Below are 22,982 nucleotides of genomic sequence, written 5' to 3'. Positions count from 1 at the left end.
AGGCACGAACTTGGTGCAAGTACATATAAGGAGGCAAAACACCCATACACATAAAGTAAATGAAAAAAAGAAAGAAAGAAAGAAAGAAAGAAAGAAAGAAAGAAAGAAAGAAAGAAAGAAAGAAAGAAAGAAAGACACTCTGAGGAGTGACAGGTCACTGGGGGGCTGGAAGGAGGCACACACAGCTCAGAGCCGTGGGAAAGAGGCTCAGGTAAAGCAGACCCTACCATCTGATGCCTTCAAAGGAGTCCAGGGGTGCGTGGGGTGGCCTTAAACCAAATAGAGGGAGTCAGAAGACTGAGCCACCAGCATTCTGTGCAACGCCCCCTTATGCATCCCAAGAGCTGAAGGCAAGAGGAGAGGATTTTCCCAGGTGCCATAGAGACGGACACCTTGACCTCCTACTCAAGCAACATCCAAAGGTTCAAGTCCACCCTAAGGTTCAAGTCTGTCCACCCTAATCAGAGCTTGGCCGAGGACACAGGGAAAAGGGAGGGTGCTGAGTCAGAAGTGGGAAGAGTTTGGGCCACGGTTAGCCTGGTGCACACAGACGCCTGGGGTGTGTGATAGCTTCTCCCACTGAGGTCTGAAGTGGAAAGAGAAACCGACCTGTGATGATCCATATACACCACCCCCACCCCCCATATACTGTAGTGCTTTCCAGTCCAGTCTCTAACATGGTGGGACAATTCACGGTTACTTTTTCGTTTGTTGCTTCGTGGCGCTCATGATGGAACCTAGGGTCTTGTGACCATCAGGCTAGCACTCTGCCAACTCTGTGCCGTCTTGACTGCGGCTCCTGTGCCGTGTCTGTCTGTCTTTCCCCAGGGGAGGATTCGAGAGTAAAGAGCTGCCTCGTGCTGAGCCACAGAGGACTGAGCGAGCTCTCATCCCCTTCGGCCCTCCCCGCTTTATCTACAAGATGTGGCTCGCACTATCTTGCTTGTCTGAGGGCAAAGCTCACACAGATGATCTCTTGAGGTCTCTCCTAGAGCCTCTTGAGATCTGTGATTTCCCGGGGCTAATTTTGATTCTGCCTCCTCACTGCTGTGTGACTCTAGGAGTCTCTTTCTTTCTCCGAGGCCCCAGGCTACTCACCTGCAAAAAGAGAAGTTTAGAGGAGGTCGGACGTCCTTTTTGTTTCTAGCAAAATGGAACCAGAACGAACATCCGTGCTCACCACATGTCAAACCCCATTTCTCTATGAAAATAGCACGCAGGATAGGTGCTGAGATTCCTTCTGTGCAGATGAGGAGACCGCAGCACGGAAAGGAGGGGTAACTGGTTCAAGGTCAGACAGCCCATACGTGGCAGAGATGCAAACCGAGACTCCATTATCGTACTGCTTTGCTTCCTGGCTGCAGCTCTACAGAAAACACCTGGAAGGTGGGGTTTCACATCCTAACCGATTTCTCCAGGTGTTCACCTTCTCCAATGTTAGGGAGCCAGTGCCCTAGGGGATGAGAGCTAAAGATTGGAGCAAGGATGTGGAACAAGAGAAAAGAGAAGGCATGCTGGATCAAGAGCCAAGGGACCACAAATATGGCCGAGCCATCAGGAAGTCCCCTAGGAGAAGAGCTCCCAGGACTTACAGTAAGAGAGCAGGCCTAGGGTCAGAGGGCCTGGCACTGGAGCCGTGTAGTGTTGGGATCACCCTGAACCCCCAGATTCTTCCAAGACGATCTGCAGAGGCTGCTCCAGGTGCTGGCATGCACAGTGGTGGTACCAAGCATGTGTTCACCTTACAAAGGACCAAGTGGGTGGGTGGAAGGACATGGAGCATGTGATGGAGAGAGCTGTGGACAGCGTTTACCAGGTGTATTTACTAGCAAACTCTAGGCAGTGTTTACTAGATGTTCATTTGGACATGGCGACAAGAATATGTGGACCTAGCCACATGTATTCCCGGCCCTCGGGGGTCTTCCACAAGTATACACACAGCACTCCCGCCAGGCCCAGGCCCCAGACCCAGTGAACAGCTCCAGCATCAAGTCACAGTGCCATTTATTCAGCCACAGAATCATTACGGTCCCGACCTTCCCAGCTACTGGCTGCCATTGTCCATGATCGCTGTTTCAGGCTTGGCCTGTTCAGGACTCTGGGGACCTAGGAGGGTGGGGGTCCTCAGGGTCTGGTGTCCACAGTCTGCCAGGCAGGCTCAGCTGCAGCTCCCCACACCCTTGATAAGGCTGGCGGCCTCAGGGATCTGGCGGAAGAGGTTACGAAGGGTGTCTAGCTCCTGGGTGAGCTGCTCCACGCGGCTGCGCAGACGCTCGTTTTCGGCCATGTACTCCAGCACCTTCTGCTGCGTCTCCATAATGCGCCGCTTGGCCTTGTCCCGGCTCTTGCGCACTGCAATGTTGTTGCGTTCCCGTCGCAGCCGGTACTCTAGGCTGTCTTTGTTCACGGCCTTCTTGCCCTTGTGGGAGGGCCCAGCTGGGGAGGGTGCCTTGAGGAGGGGGCTGCACGGAGGGGCGGCAGCAGCCACAGGGGCCTGGAGGGTAAGTCAGAGGGACAGAGAAGTGAGGGTCCACCAGGAGGGAGAGCAGAGGCTGAGCAGGAATCTCAGCAGCAAGGGCATACCTGGGGCCTCCAAGGACTAGAGGACTCCCAGGCGGGCAGCTCCCATCTCCCGTCTCCCAGTCATCACCCTGTCTCTCTGTGAAGGACCCCAACCTAGATGCACACATGGTCCTTGGTCTGAGACCAAAGCTGTCTTTCTTTTCTTTTTCTTTTTCTTTTCTTTTTTCTTCAAGACAGGGTTTCTCAGTTTACTGTCCTGGAACTCACTCTGTAGACCAGGCTGGCCTCGAGCTCACAGAGATCCGCCTGCCTCTGCCTCCCGAGTGCTGGGATTAAAGGCGCGCACCACCACCACCACCACCGCCCGGCTCAAAGCTTTCTTTCATGCGCTCACATTCTCTGAGGACCCCTTCCTTTGGTTTGTCTGTTGTAAGTCTCCTGTTCTACAATTCTACAACCAGCAGCATTTCCTCTTCCAGAAGCAGGCAACAGAGAAACAAGAGAAGGGGTATAGTGGACAGGCAGAGAAGCTGGTCCAGCCCTAGATCAGGGCAGAGCAGCAACCACAGGGTCTTCAGGACACAAGTGGAGTTCGGAGAAGTGAATTCATAGAGTGGGGAAACACGGCCTTGAGGTGGGCCGTTTCCCCCGGAGCACCAAACACAGACTTGTTAGGTAAGCCCCGTAAGTCCAACCACCTTGCTCCAACCCGGGGTGGACACAGGGAGAGCTGCCTTGGTCTTACCTTGAGGACGCGGAGGGGCTGGCCAGGTGCTGCCAGCGCCGGGGGAAGATGCACCGCTGTCTGCCCACAGTGTGCCACTTGGTACTGCAGGGGATTGTAGCCTCCTCGGCTGGTGCCCCGGCTGCCCTCTGGCCCACGAGGCTCCTCCTTCACGGCCACAGCCCTGGGGTCGTAGCTCCCCGGGTTACCGTAAATGCCAGACCCCAAAGCCTTCCTATCTGGGCCAAATGTATGTGAGGGATAAGCAAAGGGCCGAGGGTCAGCCGGCAGGTAGTGGGGGAACGAAGGGGTTCCTGGGCCCTTAAGGCTTCGGGTTTCAGGCGCTGGCTTCATGGCAAAGAGGTCAGAAAGCAGCTGCTCTTCCCCGGACTCGATGTAGGCAGAGAGGTCGATGGAGGTCTCATGCTCACACATGTCCCCCAGCTCCCCGGGCCCGGCTCGACCCCCTGAGAACTCGAGTGGCTGCTGGCCACCCCGAGGCGGCTCACACTCATAGTAGGTCCCGTGGGACATAGCCGGCCCGCCCCCTTGGCTCCCCGCCCCTGGGTCCTGTGCTGGGGCACTTCTTGGGATGCTCAGCTTGCCCTCTCTTGATCTCCCCCCGGCCCTAGAGAGTTGCCCTAGGTCTGACCTCTCTGGTCTTTTCTGTCACCCACTCGTATGTGGCTTCTCTCCTCCTCCTCCTCCTCTGCTTCCCTTTCCTTCCGTACTCAGTGAGTGCCTCTCCTTTCTTCCCTTTTCCCCTCTCTCCTTGGGGTGAGTCAGGGAGGGGCAGGGCACACCCCAGAGGGAGGGGTGCTTAGCAGTTAGGGCGCTCTTTGGTGAGGTCCCAGCCACAGTCCAGAAGTTGCTGTTTGGGAAAATGTCCCCTCTTGTCCTGTGAGGTCAAGGGATTCCAACCCCTTGGCCAGGGCAGCTCCTCTGAATGTCCATCTTCCTCCGACTTCCAAAGAGGTCTGTGCAGAGTAAGGCGCCAAGCCAGAACCAACAGAGAAAGCACTCCTCTAGTGCCCACTTGGTCTAAACTCCTCCCTTGAGACATCTTCCTCCCTGTCCCCCCAAGTTCTGAACTCCACCTACCCTGGGGTAAGTCAGTTCCTTGTGTAGCCCCACCTCCCACAACATTCTCTTGGGTGTAGGCCATCACTGTTGGAAGGGTTTGGGAAGTAGTAATAGGTTCTAGGACCAGGCCACCCCTGGCCTAGCACAGGGTCAGCTCGTGTGCTAGAGTTGAGACAGGGTCTCATTATGTAGATCAGGCTGACCTTGAACTCTCAGAGTTCTGCCTGCCTTTGCCTCCAGAGTGCTGGTCTATTAAGGGTCTTTGGCTAGATCTTTGTACAGGGCTTGTGGCACATGTTTCCCATCCTGGCTACCTCTAGCAGCCTGCAACAGGCTGCCTGGACATAGCTGAGGTTTTCTGGTCAAGACGTGGGCCCTGTACCTCAGGCCCAGGCAGGCCGCTGCCCCAGAACCAACAGACAGGATCCTCTGAGGCCCTAGCTGCTGAAAGAGGCTCAGGCTGACCCCACCCCACACTGGCTGGAGGCTCAGCCTCCAACTTCCTGTGCCCTGGGGTGCGTGCGGGCTCTGCAGCTCACTGTAGCTCGCTGCTCTCTTTCCTTCTACATGACTGTTTTCTGACCTCTAGTGTGTGTCTCTCGGGTCCACTTCCTCTTGTAAGCTAAAGAAGTCTCTCTTGTCCTCACCTCTTCCTGGGGCTGTTTCTGGGTCCAGAGGAGAAGTTCATAGCGGCCTGACTACACTTTTTTTTTTTTTTTGGTTTTTCGAGACAGGGTTTCTCTGTGTAGCTTTGCGCCTTTCCTGGAACTCGCTTTGGAGACCAGGCTGGCCTCGAACTCACAGAGATCCGCCTGGCTCTGCCTCCCGAGTGCTGGGATTAAAGGCGTGCGCCACCACCGCCCGGCCAAACACTGTATCTTTGATGGAACCCTCCATCCCATCCCCTCTAATGCCACAATTTGCCCCACATGCTCTGAGCACAGCCTGAAGTATGGCCAAATATGCTTCCTCCAAAAGCCCTGGCCAAGCAAGGGGACAGCCACCCATATCCTAGATGCAGAGCACCGGAAGTAGGGGGTAATTTCTGCTCTTCATTCTACAGGTCCCCGCCAAATAGGTTTGACGACCTGTCGCTTTTAGCCACTAGGTGACGATATTGGTTCTTAGATTCTATACTCTCGGTACTGCAATGGTTTGGAACCCGGTGGACAGCAGGGGGCAGCCTTTCTCAACCCTGACACCAGCCCTGACCGCTCAGCCCTGGAAAGCAGGAAGAGGAAGTTTAGGATTGGGGATTCGCAGTCTCAGGTTGCAGACAGGGTGGGAAGGCTAGGGACTTGGTGCCCGGACTTGTCTCAAAGAAAAATTCTGTCCCCTCCTTGACTGTGGAATTACGATATTGGGTGGGCCTTGTGTCATCCGACAACTTAATGCTTTTTTTTTTTTCAATCGATGAAACATGCACTTTTTCACGCTGACCGTTTTGCTATGAGCAAAGAAGTGGAGGCAATTGTATCGACAAGGAAAATAAGGAGGAGAGGCTGAGCTGTACAAGAGCACCAGAGGACGTCTTGTTGACCTCTGAAAGGGCTGCAAGCTTGTTCTTGAAACGGCCCTGGGGACGGAGGGATGGAGTTGGTGTTACCGTGTGACTCAGGGAATCTCCTTCCGCCCAGCTGGCTGCCAAGAGTGAGGGGAGAGCTTCAGCGAAGCGCCGAAGTCCCTGCGGGAGGTGTCCAGATAAAGCCAGCAGGAAATGAGGAGGTCTGCAGCTCGCGTCCCCGTGGAATAAGCGGTGCAGGTGTCTGGACCGCTGCCAGCAGGCTGATATTAGCGTTTCCTAGTAACTGAGGCATAAGTACCAGGGGTCTAGATAGGGCTGCAGGAGAGGGGGTTGGGAAAGGAAGGAGCGAGGTGGGAAGGCAGTGCTACCTAGAGTCTGGGAGGTCCAGCGGGGGGGAGGGGGCTTTCCAGCTCAGCGGGGTCGCTTTCCTGTTGCCACCGCGGTTGCTACCTGTTTGCATTAACTAAAACAATGGGTGTATATTATCTCAGTGACTTGGGACAGGCGGCTCTCCAGGATGGCCTCCAAGGCTTCCCCGAAGGGCAGTTAGGGCTAAGCATAACTATGAAGCCTAAGAGGAAAATGGGCTCAAATCTGGTCTCCGCCACTCACCGGCTCTCTGACCCTGGTCAAGCTGCTTGATCGTACCGTGAAATGGCGGTAGTAATGCCTGCCTCACAAGGTCGTTTAAACTTTGAAAAATGTTGATGTGTGTAAAGCAACTGACTGAGTGAACGCTGTCTCCTTCCCCTTTCCTGACCTCTCCGCTGCTTTTACTCCTGTCCCCAGAGCACACACTCCTGCTGCTTTGGAGGTTACACTGACAAGCATTTTAAAAATCTGGGTTTTAAATAACAGAAAACCCATGCGGGTGTGGTGGTGCATGCTTCTAATTCTAGCACTTGGATAGGCAGAAGCAGGTTGATCTCTATGAATTTCAGGCCAGTCCAGGCTGCATAGAGAGAAAACCCTGTCTCAAAAAGCCCAAACAACAACAATAACAAAACTGAATAAATTTGTATTTCTTTAGTTTATTATTTATTTATTATTATTTTCTTTTTGGGGGAGAGGGTTGAGATAGGGTTTTGCTGTGTAGCCTTAGCTGTCTTGGAGCTCACTCTGTAGACCAGGCTAGCCTTGAACTAACAGCGACCCACCTGCCTCTGCCTCTGCCTCCAGAGTACTGGAATTACAGGAGTGTGCCAGTTACATTTGTTTATTTTTAAATGTTTTCTTTTGTTTCCCTTTTGTTTTTCATTTTATTTTATGTGTATGTGTTTTTGCCAACATATGTGTTTACACACTTCATGTATACAGTTCCTGTGGAGGCCAGAAGGCGGCGGTGGATCCTTAGGACTGAAGTTACAGAGGGTTGTGAACTGCCACGTGGGTGCTGGAAATCAAACCCCGGTCCATAAAGTGCATCCAATGCTCTCTTTAATTTTTTTTTTTAAATTAATTTATTTATCATGTATACAGTGTTCTGCCTGCATGTGTGCCTACATGCCAGAAGAGGGCACCAGATCTCATTATAGATGGTTGGGAGCCACCATGTGGTTGCTGGGAATTGAACTCAGGACCTCTGGAAGAGCAGCCAGTGCTCTTAACCTCTGAGCCATCTCTCCAGCCCCCTCTTTAAATTTTAATAAATATTTTAATTTAAATTTAAAACTTTAAACTTTTATTTATTTATTGTATTTTTTTAATTTTTTGAAATTTAAGGCATTTTTGAAAAAAGTTAATGTGCCATCTCAAGTTTTTGTCATAACTCAAAGCAGTATCTATTAATATAATTAGTATTTTTTTTTTTACAAACGAGTTACTGTAACTGCATTTGTCAAGATAATATCAGAGGGAGACGACATATAAGTCACATAGACAACATTTCCTTTCAAAACAGGTATACACTTGGCATTGCCTGCCTACAGGTCCACCATCTAGATGGAGGTGGTCCGTGGTGTGCCAGTGTGCTACGCACCTCCTGTAAAACTATGTAAGGATAATGACTTGAGATGGTACTACACTGGTGGATAATGAGACACCCCCGCCCCCCTCATTTTTATGAGACAGGGTTTCTCTTTGTAGCCCTAGCTGTCCTGGAACTTACTCTGTAGACCAGGCTGGCCTTGAACTCACAGAGACTCAACTGCCTCTGCCTTCCGAGTGCTGGGATTAAAGACGTGTGCCACCACTACCTGGCTTACATCTCTACTAAAAAAAATTTTTTTGAGATTATAATGATATCATTTCCCTCCTTCCCCTCTCTCTCCTACCTTTCCCATACACCCTTCTCTTGTTCTCATTCAAATTCATGGCCTCTTTTTCCTTAATTATTGATCTATATATTCCTAAATGCATGACTGCGACCTACTCAGTTTGTATAATGTTGTTGGTATGTATGTATTTTCAGGGCTGACCGTTTGATATTAGATAACTATTGGTGTGCTCTTCCCTACGGAAGACTGTTTCTCCAGTTCTCAGCATTCCCGAGTTGCCTATAGTTCTTTGTCTAGGGTTGAAGCTGCATGAGCTCCCCCAAAACGTTAACATGCCTGTTGGTGTCCTCATTGTTCAGGTCATGTTTAGGCAGCCATGTTGGTGAGACATTTCTAGGAGATACAATCTCACAGCAAACTTCCTGGATCTCTGGCTCTTGCAATCTTTTCTGCCTTACTCTTCCACAATGACCCCTGAATATTAGGTGCAGGAATTATATTGTAGATGCATCAGTTGGGAGTGGGCTCCAGAAGTCCTCATTTTGATTGGTTGTGGTTTTCTGGAATGTCTTATAAAGAGAAATTTCCTTGGTGGAGAGTGAGGTATAGGGAGACAAATATTTAGAAGGCAGTTAGGGACTGTGCTGGTCTCGTAAAGTGGTGGTTGTAGGTTCTCCCAAGATCCAGGTAGCCGGCTAGGTTTCCAGTCCCAGGAAATGATTTCTCTCTTGCTGAGTGGGGATTATTTTTTCTTTCTGGATTTTTAAATTTGATCTTAGGTGTCTAGGTATTTCGCCTGCATGCATGTTTGTGCACCGTGTGTTTGCCTGGTGCTCGTGAAGGTCAGAAGAGGGGGTCTGATCCCTTGGAACTGGAGTTAGGGATGACTGAACCACCATGTGGGTGCTGGGAACTGAACCTAGGTTCTCTGCAAGAGCAAGTGCTCTACCATGGAGGCATCTCTCCTGTCCCACATTTATTTCAGAGGACAACTTGTGGGAGTCAGTTCTCTCCTTCAGTCATGTGAATCTCAGGGAGTAAATGTCAACTGCCAGGCTTGGTGGCAAGGACCTTTATCGCTGGAGTCATCTCACTGGCTCTTGTTTTACCGTTTTTTTTTAAAAAACAAAACAAAACAAAACAAAACAAAACAGGATCTCGGGCTGGAGAGATGGCTCAGAGGTTAAGAGTACTAACTGACCTTCCAGAGGTCCTGAGTTCAATTCCCAGAAACCACATGGTGGCTCACAACCATCTATAGTAAGATCTAGTGCCCTCTTCTGGCCTGCAGGTAGAATACTGTATACATAATAAATAAATAAAAATCTAAAACAAAACAAAACAGGATCTCATGTAGCCTAGGCTGGCCCCAAATTCACTATGTAGCTGAAAATGACCTAGAACTCATTGGGCCTCCTGCCTCTCTCTTCCAAGCGGGATTATAAGCATGTGCTACCATGTGCCACCATGTGCTACCATGTGCCACCATGATTATAATCGGCTTGATAACTTTTTTCCTTTTTTTTGGAGACAGGATTTCTCTTGTGTAGCCCTGGCTGTGCTGGAACTTGCTCGGTAGACCAGGCTGGCCTCAGACTCAGAGATCTTCCTGCCTCTGCCTCTGCCTCCCAAATGTTGGGATTAAAGGTGTGCACCATCTCCCCCTACCCCACCTCAGTAAGATTTATTTTTATTTCATGTGTATGGTGTCTTGCCTGCATTTATGTTTGTGTGACACACTCATGCCTGCTACTCTCAGAGCCCAGAAGAAGGTGCCAGATCTCCTAGAACTGGAATTATAGATGGTTGTAAGTTTGCCATATGTGAGCTGGGAATTGAACTTATGTCCTCTGGAAGAGCAACTGGTGCTTTTAACTGCTGAGCCATCTGTCCATCCTGGACTTTAAACTTTTGATTCACCTTCCAAATGCTGGGATTCAGCTACCATGCCTTTCCTTCCTTCTTTCCTTTTCTTTTTTCCCATGGTGCTGCCAGGGATTGAACCCAGGGCATCATGCATGCTTGGCAAGCACTTTACCAACGGGGCTACATCCCTAGCCCCATTTTGCTCTTTGAGAATTGGCGGAAATACTGCTTTTTAATCTTTTCTATGATGGTGACTATCTTAGTTACGGTTTCTACTACTGTGATGAAACAGCATGATCAAAAGCAGTTGGGGAGGAAAGGGTTTATCTGGCTTACACTTCCACATCTTAGTCCATCATTGAAGGAAGTCAGGACAAAAATTCAAGCAGGGCAGGAACCTGCAGGCAGGAGCTGATGCAGAGGCCATGGAGGGGTGCTACTTACTGGCTTGCTCCTCATGACTTGCTCAGCCTGCTTTCTTATAGGACCCAGGAACACCAGCCCAAGTGTAGCACCACCCACAACAGATTGGGCCCTTTCCATCAATCACTAATTAGAAAATGCCCTATAGGCTTGTTTATAGTCCCATCTTATGGAGGCATTTTTAAAATTGAGGTTCCCTCCTCTCAAGTGACATAAAACTGTTAAGCACAATGACCATATTTCCTGAATTAAAATTAAGGATGAGCATATCGTCTTATGCTTGTAATAATATCATACCCAGTGTATGAAAGGTTGAGGCAGGAGGAGTGCTATGAGTTTGAGGTCAGCCTAAGTTACAGAGTGGGACTCTTTCTCAAAAAACAAATTAGCTGGTATGATGTAGTGGTACATGCCTTTCTTCCCAGAACTTAGGAGGCAGAGGCAGGCAGATCTCCGTGCATTTGAAGGTGGACTGGTCTATAGAGAGAGTTATAGGTTGGCCATGGCTACACAGTGGGACCCTGTCTGAAAAACAAAAAGAGGCTGGAGAGATAGATGGTTAAGAGTATTTGTTGTTCTAGTGGAGGGCCTGGGTTTGATCCCTAGCCCATCCACGGTGGTTCCCAACCATCTGTAACTTCAGTTCAGGGGATCCAATGCCCCCTTCCGAACTCTGTGAGCACCAGGAACATACATGCTGTGCTGATACACACGCAAAGTACAGACATAAAATAAATGCATCGAAAATCCCCGAACCACACCAGAAGAAGAAGAACGCAAACAGAACAACAATAAAAGAATGGGAAGAGTGACGTGTCTGAACACTCTCTTTTTTGAGACAGGATTTCACTATGTAGCACTTGGCTGGCCCAGAACTCACTTCATTATGTAGCACCAGGCTGTCCTGGAACTCACTCTGTAAACCAGGCTGGCCTCGAACTCAGAGATCTGCTGCCTCTGCTTACTGAGTGCCTGGACTAAAGGCGTGCTGAAGGCATGTGCCACTACATATATGAATGCTCCTCAGGAGACAACGATTATTTGGAATCTGTGATAGCTTGCAAAATTCAGTGATAAACTTGTTATTTCCACAAAATACGGTGAGGCATTTGGACACAAGAACCACAAAGGCCTGTTGGGTGAGTATATTAATAAATGAATGTGGGCTAGTGAGATGATTAAGACAGTAAAAGTACTTGCCACCAAGTCTGTTGACTGGAAGTCTGAGTCCCAGGAACAACTGGGGGGAAAAGTGAGAAAAGACATCTGACCTTGATACTTATATGAGCACACAAATACACAGAATAAAGGCACAGGCAAAAAATCAACACATACACAGCTATGACTTGAGGACTTCTAAATAGTGTCTAAACTCAGAACATCTGAAATTCCTAGCACCAAAGCCAGCGTCAGGACTAAGACAGGAAAAGGGCTCAGGCTGGGAAGAAATGTGTGCTGTTCAAGAGACCCACAGCTGCCGTCGGACCAGGGAGAAGGTCATCAGATGTCACTTTACATGAGGAAAGGCAATCCGTCTTCATCGTCTCCATTTACATAAGAGGGAACTGGAGAGGCCTGACCACACCAGAATGGGGGCCACATGGAGGAGCATTGGTGAGGCCAGAGAAAAGAAATGGGGGTTCAAAAAGGTGACGTGAGGTTTAGAGGGTGGCCCCCGTTAGAGGACTGTCATCCTCTGCTTTTGGGATAACCAAAGGTTAGAAGATTGAGAAACTGAGATGAAGTCCAATCCTACCCAAATGTTAATCCCAAAACATTAAACAGGTAAAGTGACTTGTCCAAGGGTACCCTCAGGCCAGCATCTGCACGTCCTGGCTTTGTGTCTCTGAGGCTGACGAGCCTCCAGCCTGTCTGGAGGAAGGACAGCCACAAGCTGTTGGGAGTGTTGATACTAGGCTGAAACTTGGAGTGGAGGTGCCTGTGCCTCGGTTTCCCAGGTGGTGAAGGGTAGGGTCTTGCTGTTCACTCGCTCCTCCCCACAGCTCCTAGGTCTGTCAGCAGAGCTGGCTCTGGAGTAAAGATGGTGGCCCAGGAGAGGCTGCTGGAGGGTTGCCCAGAGACAAAGGGCAAAAGCAAGGACGAGGTCTAGTCCCGTCAGCTCTCCAAAGCACCAGGAGATCGCTGGCTGTCCTGGAACTTGCTATACAGACCAGGCTGGCCTAGAACTCACAGAGATCAGCCAGCCTTTGCCTCCTGAGTGCTAGAATTAGAGGCATATGCCCCCCATGACTGGCCAATGTGTTGTTTGTTTTTTAAACTAATTCTAAAAAAAAATTTCTAGGGGCCAGCCAAATGGCACTTGCTGCCAACCCTAATGCAAGTTAGATCCCTGAGACCTGCATGGTGGAAAGAGAGAACCAACTCCTGTAAGTTGTTTGCTGACCTCCACACACGCGCACACACACACACACACACACACACACACACACACACACACGTACACTCACGCATGCACACGTGCACACACGCGCGCACACACACACACACACACACACACACACACACACACACACGCACGCACTAAAATGTAAATCAAATTCCCAAGTAAGCACCCACGATGACCTTAACTCCTCCTTTCCCCGGTTCCTGGCCCAACAGTCCTCCTTATCTTCCTCCCAGCAACTGTTCTGGAAGGTGCTGCTGCTTAGCTGGGTGAACAAGCCTCATCTTCCAACAGACTCCCCGGACCCCCTGGGCTCTCTCAACAGTTGCACAAAGCCTTTACTGCCAGGCTGGGGTACGCCTCTACCGTTGCCTGGTGCTGTTCCCTGGCCTGTCTCCATGGACGGTGGACAGTGACTAATTCTACTTCCTGCTTTGTTTGCAGGATTTCAGGATGGTGTGGAGCGGGAACTCAGCAGCCTTCAGGACCCCACAGAAGGGATAGGAGGGAGTTACTAGAAGGTACAGGCTCCATATCCCTGGGCCAACTGAAAGGCCTAGCAATCAAGGCTTTTAGGAACGAGGTTCTGGAGGGACCTGGCAACCAAAGACTTCTGGGTTAAGTAAAAATGTCCACTGATGCTGATTCAGAAGTCATCTGATTTTTTTTTTCTTTTTTTGTGACAGAGTTTCTCTGTGTAGCCCTGGCTATCCTGGAACTCAATCTGTAGACCAGGCTGGCCTCGAACTTACAGAGATCCACCTGCCTCTGCCTCCTGAGTGCTGGGATTAAAGGCGTGAGCCACCACTGTCCAGCGGTCATCAGATTATTAACATCATCGCTTCATTTCCGTTTAAAATTTTATTACTTGAAAAGAAAACACTCCACAAAACAAACCAATAAAACTTAAATGAACTCAGTGACAGATTATTAAGGGTCTAGCTCTGCCCCCGAAACCACCATACATTAAAAAAATCCAAAAGAAATAGAAATGCCAGCTTCAAAAATATTTATCCAAAAAGTAAGGCAACCACTTTAAAAAAAAAAGATAATAATCCAAGGAGGGCGTAGGTAGAGGCCAGAGGAATGAGAAGACAGGGTAGAGGGATGGTCCCTGGTCCCCCAGAGGCCTCACAGCCTGCCTGGACGCACTCTGAAGGGCCATAATTCAGCCCAAACCCAGCCTCTCACCTGTTAGGGGTTAGGTGAGGTAGGTGGGAAGTTAGGAGACCTGACAGGGGCCAGGAAAAGGCCCAGGGGTATTCCAGTTTAAGTAGATGGAATGGGGGTTGGGGTTCTGCTTTGTGACCTAAGGATCCTGTCCTTAGCAGAGCAGGTGTGGAGGCTTTCAGGACAAGGCAGACACTGTGACCTTCCTGTAGAGCACAGGTCAGCAGCTCTCATGGAAGGGGCTTTTCTGAGGTCTCCAAAGGGAGTGCCATCTGCCACTGTCCTTCCATCTTGTCTCAATGGGATGGCAGGATGGTGTTGGGATCATTTGAGTCGGGGGAGGGGAGAGAAACTAGCCTTCAGAACCGCCCCCCCCCTCCTCAACATGGTCTCCCCAGGGTGAGGGCTGAGCACCTCTGGGGCGGGAGGTGGGGGACACCCTTCCTTCCGGGGAAGGCATTTAACACCAGGTCTGACCTGAAGGGTAGAACAAGGGAGCATTTTTAGGCCCATTTCTTGGATGGGAGATGACTTAAGGCTGGTTTGACTCTTAATTTCAGGCCTGAAGGGCTTGGGGATCCTTCTTGCCTCGTTCTTGAGCCAAGGTCCAGGGGATTAATGGGTGATGGTGGCTGGCAGTGTTGTGGGTGGGAAGAGCTGCTGGGATGACAAGAGGGCCACCGCTCTCTCTTTAAGCTCTTTCACATAGGGGTAGGGGGAGTAGCTGAGTTGCTTTGCCCTTAAGAGAGAGAGAGGTGTCTATTAGACTGAACATAAGAAGCCTTTCTGGCTGCAGGGAGCTTTGGCACCACGAGGGGACAGGAGGCAGGAGCAGGAGCAGGGGTAGCTGCTGGGCTTCTGAGGTCTGAGCCCTCCCCTATGTATTCCACAGGCTTGGCTTAGAGCTAGGGGGTGGGGTGGTCCTCCTTCTTGGTCCTTAGCTCAGTGGGGAGGAGGCATCCTGAAGGGGAAGTTTCTGGGCAGTGGAGTGGTAGCGGTACAGGGTGGAGTGAACCCTCTGTCTTCTGGGTCCCCGGGGAATGAGGAGGCATTTGAGCGTCATCTCCAGCTGACAGTGAGTGGGGACACTTGTGTTTGCTTTGCCTTGCCCAACCACCTTCCCGTGGCTGCTACCTCCTTCCTAGCTGAAGTTTCACCTGGGCTCAGAGCAAGGAAGGGAAGCAGGGGTGAACCGGGTTTCTTAGAGGCACCTAAAAGGGCATGAGTTTTGGTAGGGTACCCATGGCACCTCCACTCTCCTAGAACCCTTGGAGTGTGTGCAGGCCCCGGGGCACTGACCTTGACTGTGGGTCTTGGTGCTGGAAGCAGGTTCTTTGGGTACAAAGGTCAGTGTTTAGAATTTGTCATCATGGACACTTGGGTCTCGCCCCTGCCTGACGGGAGTATAGGGGTGTGTGTGTGTGTGTGTGTGTGTGTGTGTGTGTGTGTGTGTGTGTGTGTGTTGGGGGGACCTAGGCAGGGATGCAGGACAGAAAGGATGAAGGAGGGAGGGAGTGGTCAGTTAAAGGGAAGGCAGTCCTCAGGGCTGTTCCTCTGAGTCCTGGTCCTTGACAGGAGTAGGCTGGAACATGGGCTTCTGCAGTTCCTCCTCCATGTCATCGACAGTGGCTTCCGCCGTCCCTGAGTCCCCCTCCATCTGAGGATACACGACCACACACATCTTCTGACTCACTAGGGTTAGCAACTCTGTGGAAGGAAACAACACAGACATCAGGTCATTGTTTAGTGAGCTGCTGACCCCATCAGTCAGATCAGCTCTGGCCAGCTCTTCCACCTCCGCTTTTACCTCAGAATAACCAGTGACTTTTGTAGACCAGCTTGGTCATGTCCTGCATTTTTTGATGGCTACCTCTCATTCACCGAAGCTCTAGCCTTTCACTAGACTCCCTGACTCCCACTGACTCCCTGCCCCCATTTCCAGGGTCTATACTGGTCTCCAGTTAGCCTGTAGTGGAGCTGGTGGATGGCTGGTAGGCTCCCCCGGGTCTGTGTGGGGGTAACAGCTGGTCTTCTCTCCTTAGGGGTCTTTGGAAGACATCTGTCATTCTTGGCCCTGAATCAGGAGCCCTATGGACTCAAGTGAAGTAAACCTTGGCTTCTTGATTCTGGTAGGGCTCCCCCATTAGACGGCTATGTGTCTTCCCAAGAGGCCCTCTCCCTAGCCGCCACTTACCAATGAAGTCATTGAAACACTTGGGTTTGTGTTGCCAGTAGACACCCAGGAAGTAGACAGGTACCCCTGTCAGCATGATAGCCAGGCCAATGCCACACACTACCGGCTCTGACCACAGGCTGAAGATCAGCAGGAAGGCCCAGAACAGCAAGTAGATGATGGGAAACAGCAGACTGATCTGTGGGACAGAAGGGCTCTTAGTGTCCCTCAGGATGAGGGTACCCTCTCTCTTCTTCATCCTCATCCTCAAGGGCCATGGCTGAGCTTCATTCAGCTCTGTGTGCTACACTTCAGGCTCTTAGAGGTGCTGTATTAACAGATGTTGGTGAAATTGGGCAGTGGAACAGGGAAGTAAGGATCTTTATTGTTCAGGTCCCTCCCAGGTGAGGTCAGATAAGACCTCATGACTCATCTAGGTGCCCGTGGCTGCCAGAGAAGCCCAGGGGATGAGAAGCTGGTTAGGACGTGAGTGTGCACTTGCAGAGGTCTTCAGGAGGAGGAGGAGAGGCAGGAAGAGAATGACCTGGATCTGGTTTTGGCTCCTATCTTCCCATCTACTTCCAAGCCAGGCCTCATCTGGATGCACCATGGCCATCCACGCTCATCCCTCACACTAGGACCAGCCTCAGATGCAGGATTGAAAGGGAAGGGACACCAAGGCAGATCCTCTCACCTTGATGGGGCGGGGGATGTCAGGCTTCTTCCAGCGAAGAACTATCTGTCCCGCAACTGTAACCCCGTAGAAGAGGTAGTTGATGAAGCCCACGTAGTTGATGAGTGTGTACATGTCACTGGTGACCAGCATCAGCAGCGTGGAGAGGCACTAGGGAGGCGAGAGCCAAGTAAGGTGACTGGAGGGGACGTCCCTGGGTGAGGGGACGTTCTGCCCCTCCAGGCCAGGTGTGCTATTTTATAGTGGACATTTCAAGAGGGGACTTCACAGCAACCTTGAGCAGCCTAGGATGGACGACACCTTTATTGCCAGGAACTTTCTTTCTGGCTTTTTTGAGATAAGGTCTCTCTATGTAGCCCCGGCTGTCCTAGAACTTGCTATGTAAACTAGGCTGGCCTCAAACTCGGAGATCCTCCTGCCTCTGCCTGCTGGGTGCTGGGATTAAAGGTGTGGGCCACCATGTCTGGCTAAGAACTTTCTTATTGCAGGGGTAAAACCAAAGTATGTAGCCACTGGTATGGAGTGGGGAGTTATCGTTCAGAATGGATACCCTGATTGGCCATGCTGGTATTACTCGGCTCTGGCTAGCCCTTCATCTTATCATATTTCATTTTCGATTATGGCTCAAGTTAATTTTTTTCTCTTCATTCTCTTGACCACCTAGAGAGATCATTAACTGCTAAGTTAAGGTTTGTTTTTCTTAGTGTCATTTTCTCTTGACTGAGTGATCTAATTTATTTTTCTCATTAAAAAATGATTAAACGGCTGGGTGGTGGTGTACACCTCTAGCATGCAGGAGGTAGAGGCAGAAGGATCTCTGTAAATTCTGAGGCCAGTCTGGTCTATAGAGTGAGTTCCAGGACAGCCAGGGCTATACAGAGAAACCCTGTCTTGAAAACCCCCCGGGGAGGGGGCGTAGGGGGAGATTAAACAGTAACATATAGTAACAATAGCCAGATCCTTAGCATTCTACAAATACAAACTCATTTAAATCTATAAGATCTCTATGAGATTTTCTTGATGGAAGTCATCTCGGTGTCTCTCTTGGAATGAACTGGTGGGGAGAGGCGCTGTGCACGCCTGTGGTGCACTGTGAGCACTCCACACACCTGACAGCCGATATGGCCTCCAATACCGTCAGCCCTAGCGCCGCTGTCAGGCTGATGTGAGAACCACCCACTACTAATTATGCACCAGACTCTACCCTCCGATAATCTGTGAAGGCCAACGAAAGGCTTAGTTCTCCCCTGGGATCTGGTGGTGACGGGATTTCAGTAGGTGAACAGGTCGAGTCTCACTGTACCTGCCTTGCAGTCATAGTACTGCCCCTCACAGCTGAGCAAAAGCCGTGGGACTCCTGGAGAATACTGTCCTCTCCCACCTCTGCAACTATCCAATCAAGATGACCATTCTGCATCTGAACGTTCTGGAATTCTCCCAGTGAGCTCCCTTACCTCGACTTCTTCTGACCCCTTCTCTTGGGGATCAAAATGAGTTTTGTTTATTTGTTTGTTTTTGTTTTTTTGTTGTTGTTTTGAGACAAGGTCTCTCTACTTAGCCCTGGTCGGCCTGGGACTTGTTATGGAGCTGAGTTTCTTCAAACTCAGAAATCTGTCTGCCTCTGCCTCCTGAGTGAGGATTAAAGGTGTGTGCCGCCATGTCTGGCTCAAAGTAATTCGTAATGTTTTTATCCAAGGTTCAGAAGGAATATACAATTAATTAAAAAAATTTAATGAGGACAAGTCTTTGCCTCTTCCTTTAACGCTCTAGAATAGTGGTTCTCCACCTTCCTAACACTGCGCCCCTTTAATACAGTTCCTCCTGTTGTGGTGACCCCCCTCCCCAACCATAAGATTATTTTCATTGCTACTTTATAACTATAATTTTGCTACTGTTATGTATTGTAATGTAAATATCTGATATGTGGGATATCTGATATGCGACTCACAGGTTGAGAACTGCTGCTCTAAATGATTCTGTTCTTTTTTTTGGCTCCATTTCTTCTCCATTCAAAGCAGCCTTTCCCCCACCTTCAATTTATGAGTTTTTCTCTGTCTGTGAATTTTCTTATCAAGTGTGCCCTGAACTAGATTTATTTTGATGGCGTTTCCCAAGAGGCTGACAGGGTACCCTAGGGCAGGAAGTGGTGGTGGGGGGAGAAGGGTGCGCATGTGCAGTGACCAGCTAAAGCACAGGCTCAGAGCTGTACCCTTGTGGTAGCAGGTGCCAGTAAGACAGGGACAGAGGCACGTTGTTGTGAGGCTGTGGCATCCCAAGTCTTTCCAGTCTGACTCAACAGGACAGGAGAATAAAACTGAGCCAGCCTGAGAGTTGTGAGTGTTTTAGGCTCCGGATCTTTTCTAATTATATTCCTTGACATTCACAAAGCTGATGGCCACACGTGCTAGCTTAGCTAGGGTCTACTGAAACACAGAGCTAGACCAGAAGGGGGACAGGTATGTGTGTGCAGGTAGTGTGAATCCCAGGCAAGGCAGACACAAAGTGAGGGAAGGATCTGAACAAGGCCAGCAGCCGCAGGGGCCCTTACTGTGAAGAGCAGTGCTGGGATTGGGGTGCAGCGCTTCACGTGGATCATGGCCAACACGCTGGGAAGGTGGCCTTCTCTGGCTCCAGCAAAGAACAGCCTGGCAAGGAGAAAAGTAGGTCAGCCTGGGATAGCCTGTGAACCCCTAAGCCGAGGCTCTCTCATCCATGCCCACCTTTGGCTCACACAGTAGCACCCTCCACCAGCCAGGACCTGCCTTTGTGTGCACACTTTCCAGCCCACTAGTCACAGGACCTATGTTCACAAATGCAGGCACAGGCAGACCAGAGGCAGCCAATGGATAAGTGGATGGATACTGGGCATGTGGACACTGAGAGTATGATCTGGCTGGCTCAGGGCACTGTACTGTCACTCCAAATCACTTCCATGTTTCAAGGCAATAGGAACAGCTTTTCTGCCCTTATTTTTTATTTTTGGTTCTTTGAGATACATTCTCATGCAGCCTATGTGGCCCTGAACTTCTCTGTAGCTAAGACAGACCTTGAATTCCTGATCCCCCTGCCTCCATTTCCTGAATATTGGAATTAAAGTCTGTCCCTTTGCCCGGCTGCGTTTCTCCTTTAAATAAGAACCTTCTCACCCAGAAAGGTTAATGATTCCCTGGCACACAGCTCTGAGCTACCTGTGCACTGCTTTAAAAAGTATTCTCATTATATTCAAAGAGTAGCTGCTCCTGTGAGAATGGAGAGGGGCCATGGACTGGAAAAGGACAGGTGGGAACCTGTGAGAGTCAGTAAAAGTTCTGAGCTCATCTTCTTCGGTGTCTATAATTGTCACAACTCAACAAGCACACTTAAAATTTTTACATTCTACTGTTTATACACTGCATCTGAAATTTATGCCCTTAGAACTATTCACTGGATTCCCAATAGAGAGGTGCTGAAAGGTACATACACAAAAAGCTTCTGGCAGTGAGTCAAACTGTAAATGTCCTGAACACTTAAAATGTGAGATTGTCTAAAGTAATTAGGATATATCTGCTAGATGGAAAATTATGAAGTAAAATTTTAAGATTTTTATTTATTTTGACTTCATGTGTATGGGTGTCTGTCTGAATGTATGTCTGTGTACCATGTGCATGCAGTGTCGGTGGAAGCCAGAGGAAGGAGGCAGATCATTACAGATGGTTGAGCCGCCATGTGGGTGCTGGGTGTTGAATCTGGGCCATCTCTTCAGCCCTCAAAATCACGTTTCTGAAGAAAATGATTCTATGAGAACACGCTCACAATATAACATCACACAAAAACGCAGACTACAAAACTGTGCTCCCGAGCTGGCCGTGGTGGCGCAGGCCTGCACACCAGGCACTCCAAGCCTGAGGGAGGGGACTTCCAGTTTGAGGCTAGCCTTCTATGAGACCCTGTCTCACAAATGGGCAGGGGGCTGGAGGGCTGACCCATTGGTTGAGAGCCATTGTTGCTCTTGCAGAGGAACTGGGTTCAATCCCAGCACCCACATGGTGGCTCACAAACAACTGTAATTCTAGTTCCAAGGGGACCCAACACTCTCTCCTGACTCTGTGGGTACCAGACATGCACACAGTGCACAGAAGTACATGCAGGCGAAAGTCATATACATTAAAAGGTAATTAAAAAAAAGGTAATTAAAAAACCAATCTAAAAAATGAGAGGGGGGGCTGGAGAGATGGCTCAGAGGTTAAGAGCACTGACTGCTCTTCCAAAGGTCCTGAGTTCAATTCCCAGCAACCACATGGTGGCTCACAACCATCTGTAATGACATCTGGTGCCCTCTTCTGGCCTGCAGTCATACATGCTGTATACATAATAAATAAATAAATCTTAAAAAAAAATGAGAGGGGGTTATACACCTTTGGGAGGGGAAGGAGGTGGTGGGGAAGACGGACAGAGAGACACACCGACTCACGGAGAGAATAACATCAAAGCAGCCCCTTTCCTCTTTCTCTTTATGCCTCTTCCAAACAAAACAAAACAAAACACCACCACCAAAAAAACAACCACGTAACTTCCCGCAGTCCTTTACATCTTAGCATTCATAATCTATAAAAGTTTTAATTTCATTTATTTACGTGTGTGTGTGTGTGTGTGTGTGTGTGTGTGTGTGTGTGTGTGTACACTATCTATGGCACACTCGTGCAGATCGAACGACGACTTGTGGGAGTCAGTTCTCCCGTTCCACCACGGGAGTGGTGTTCCCGGGGTCAAAGTCACGTCATGAGGCTTGGCAGTAAGTGCCTTTACCTGCTGAGCCCCCTACTTTTACTTTTCTCTAGGGCAAGTGGCCCTAATGGATGACAGGAAGGTGACAGTGTGACAGTGCACAGACTTTGGCCATATGTAGCCCAGGCTGGCCTGGAAGTCTTGAGGGCTGAGATCAGAGGCGTGTGCTACCGTCCCTGGTACAGACTAGGGATTCTAAGAGAACTGCCGCGCCATGCTTTGTATACAGGGTAGAATGGCTAACAGTAGCAGCTCGGAAGTGCGGGAGCTGACTCTGCTCCAAGAACCCACAAGCGGTTGTCACCATGGACTACTCAGGCCAGCTTCCCTAATGTCATGCAGACACGTGCAGCCCTCCCTCCCTCCATGCTATGGTCTTTCCAGCCGGCACAGTCTCATGCACTACATGGAGCCTAGGGGGCTCGTGGGCTTCGTCATGCACATAGCCAGGCTCTCATTCAGATCCTCCTCCACGTACAGCCAGGACCAAGTGTAACTGTCCAGGTCTGACAGCCCCATGTCAGGCTCACAAGCTAGGGGACAGTGGAAGAATGATGACACTAAGAAACACACACACACACACACACACACACACACGCACACGCACACGCACACGCACACGCACACGCACTGCTTGCTCAGCAAGGACCATCCAATGCAAACTAAGACATAAAAGTATGAAAGAGAGGAGGGAGGGGAGGAGGGGAGAAGAAGAGTAGTAGGGTGAGCAGAGGTGGCCCAGGAAGGGAGGCCACGCCTCTGGCATCTCCTGCATGCACACGACTATGCTGCATGCACGCAGACCACTGTGTGGCCTGCCTCAGGGACAAACCCCAAACTAAAGCGACTGTAGCCAGCCACTCTCCTCCAACAGATCACAGGGAGCCTCATGGGTCACTGCTCCTCCACTGTGCGCCCTCTGCCAGGGCCTCCAGGTGGCCGCGGCTCCTGTGTAACATGCACACGAGGTTGCTGGGCGTGAGTGTGCGTCCTCCTCAGGCACAGGTGATACCCAGACTCCCTCTTTATTGCTCTGGATCCTGAAAACATGGGCACCTCTGTCACCTCGCAGGAATTTCTCTGTGATGTGATCGGTGGCTTGGGAAATAGCTGAGCCTGGGCTCGTCTTTTGAATAGGACTGTGCTCCCAGGGCACAGAAACCCCATGGGCCACTTAAATGGTAACCCTTCAACATCTGTATACCCAGTGGTCCATTCTAGAGATGGCAGGAAGGGACATAAGAGAGGGGACTGAGCTGGGCGGCAGTGGCGCATGCCTTTAATCCCAGCACTCGGGAGGCAGAGCCAGGCAGATCTCTGTAAGTTTGAGGCCAGCCTGGGCTACAGAGTGAGTTCCAGGATAGGCAAGGTTCCAGGGCCCACTCATGTTTCTGGCTTCCCAAGGAATTCTGGGTTG

At 50.1% G+C, this 22,982-nt stretch overlaps 2 protein-coding genes across 2 annotated transcripts in view; both read right to left on the bottom strand.

The window, feature by feature from the left end:
• Positions 1–2,075: 2,075 nt before the first annotated feature.
• Cebpe (CCAAT enhancer binding protein epsilon) lies at positions 2,076–3,781 on the bottom strand. The gene is made up of 2 exons (XM_059274432.1): positions 3,269–3,781; positions 2,076–2,494 (listed from the first exon to the last, which is right to left on the bottom strand). Exons 1-2 carry the CDS (start codon positions 3,779–3,781, stop codon positions 2,159–2,161), a joined length of 849 nt encoding a protein of 282 aa, XP_059130415.1. The 3' UTR covers positions 2,076–2,158.
• A 9,840-nt stretch (positions 3,782–13,621) lies between these two features.
• Positions 13,622–22,982, bottom strand: part of Slc7a8 (solute carrier family 7 member 8) — a 59,406-nt gene continuing 50,045 nt past the window's right edge. Inside the window, exons 8-11 of the mRNA XM_059273634.1 lie at positions 19,350–19,446; positions 16,802–16,951; positions 16,129–16,306; positions 13,622–15,641 (exon numbers count right to left, since the gene is read on the bottom strand). Of these exons, the coding sequence (XP_059129617.1) occupies positions 15,475–15,641; positions 16,129–16,306; positions 16,802–16,951; positions 19,350–19,446 (592 nt within the window). The 3' untranslated portion in view covers positions 13,622–15,474. The remainder of the gene's footprint in view (positions 15,642–16,128; positions 16,307–16,801; positions 16,952–19,349; positions 19,447–22,982) is intronic.

The sequence above is a fragment of the Peromyscus eremicus genome, chromosome 9, assembly GCF_949786415.1.
Source record: "Peromyscus eremicus chromosome 9, PerEre_H2_v1, whole genome shotgun sequence".
Taxonomy (NCBI): Eukaryota; Metazoa; Chordata; class Mammalia; order Rodentia; family Cricetidae; genus Peromyscus; species Peromyscus eremicus.
This window is presented reverse-complemented; position numbering and strand designations above follow the sequence as displayed.

What these genes read in the sequence shown, in the direction of transcription:
- Cebpe (XM_059274432.1), bottom strand. Translation starts at nt 3,781, where the DNA reads ATGTCCCACGGGACCTACTATGAGTGTGAGCCGCCTCGGGGTGGCCAG. An exon ending in AGCCCCTCCGCGTCCTCAAG is followed by an intron (nt 2,495 to 3,268) that starts GTAAGACCAAGG and finishes CTTACCCTCCAG; the next exon opens with GCCCCTGTGGCTGCTGCCGC.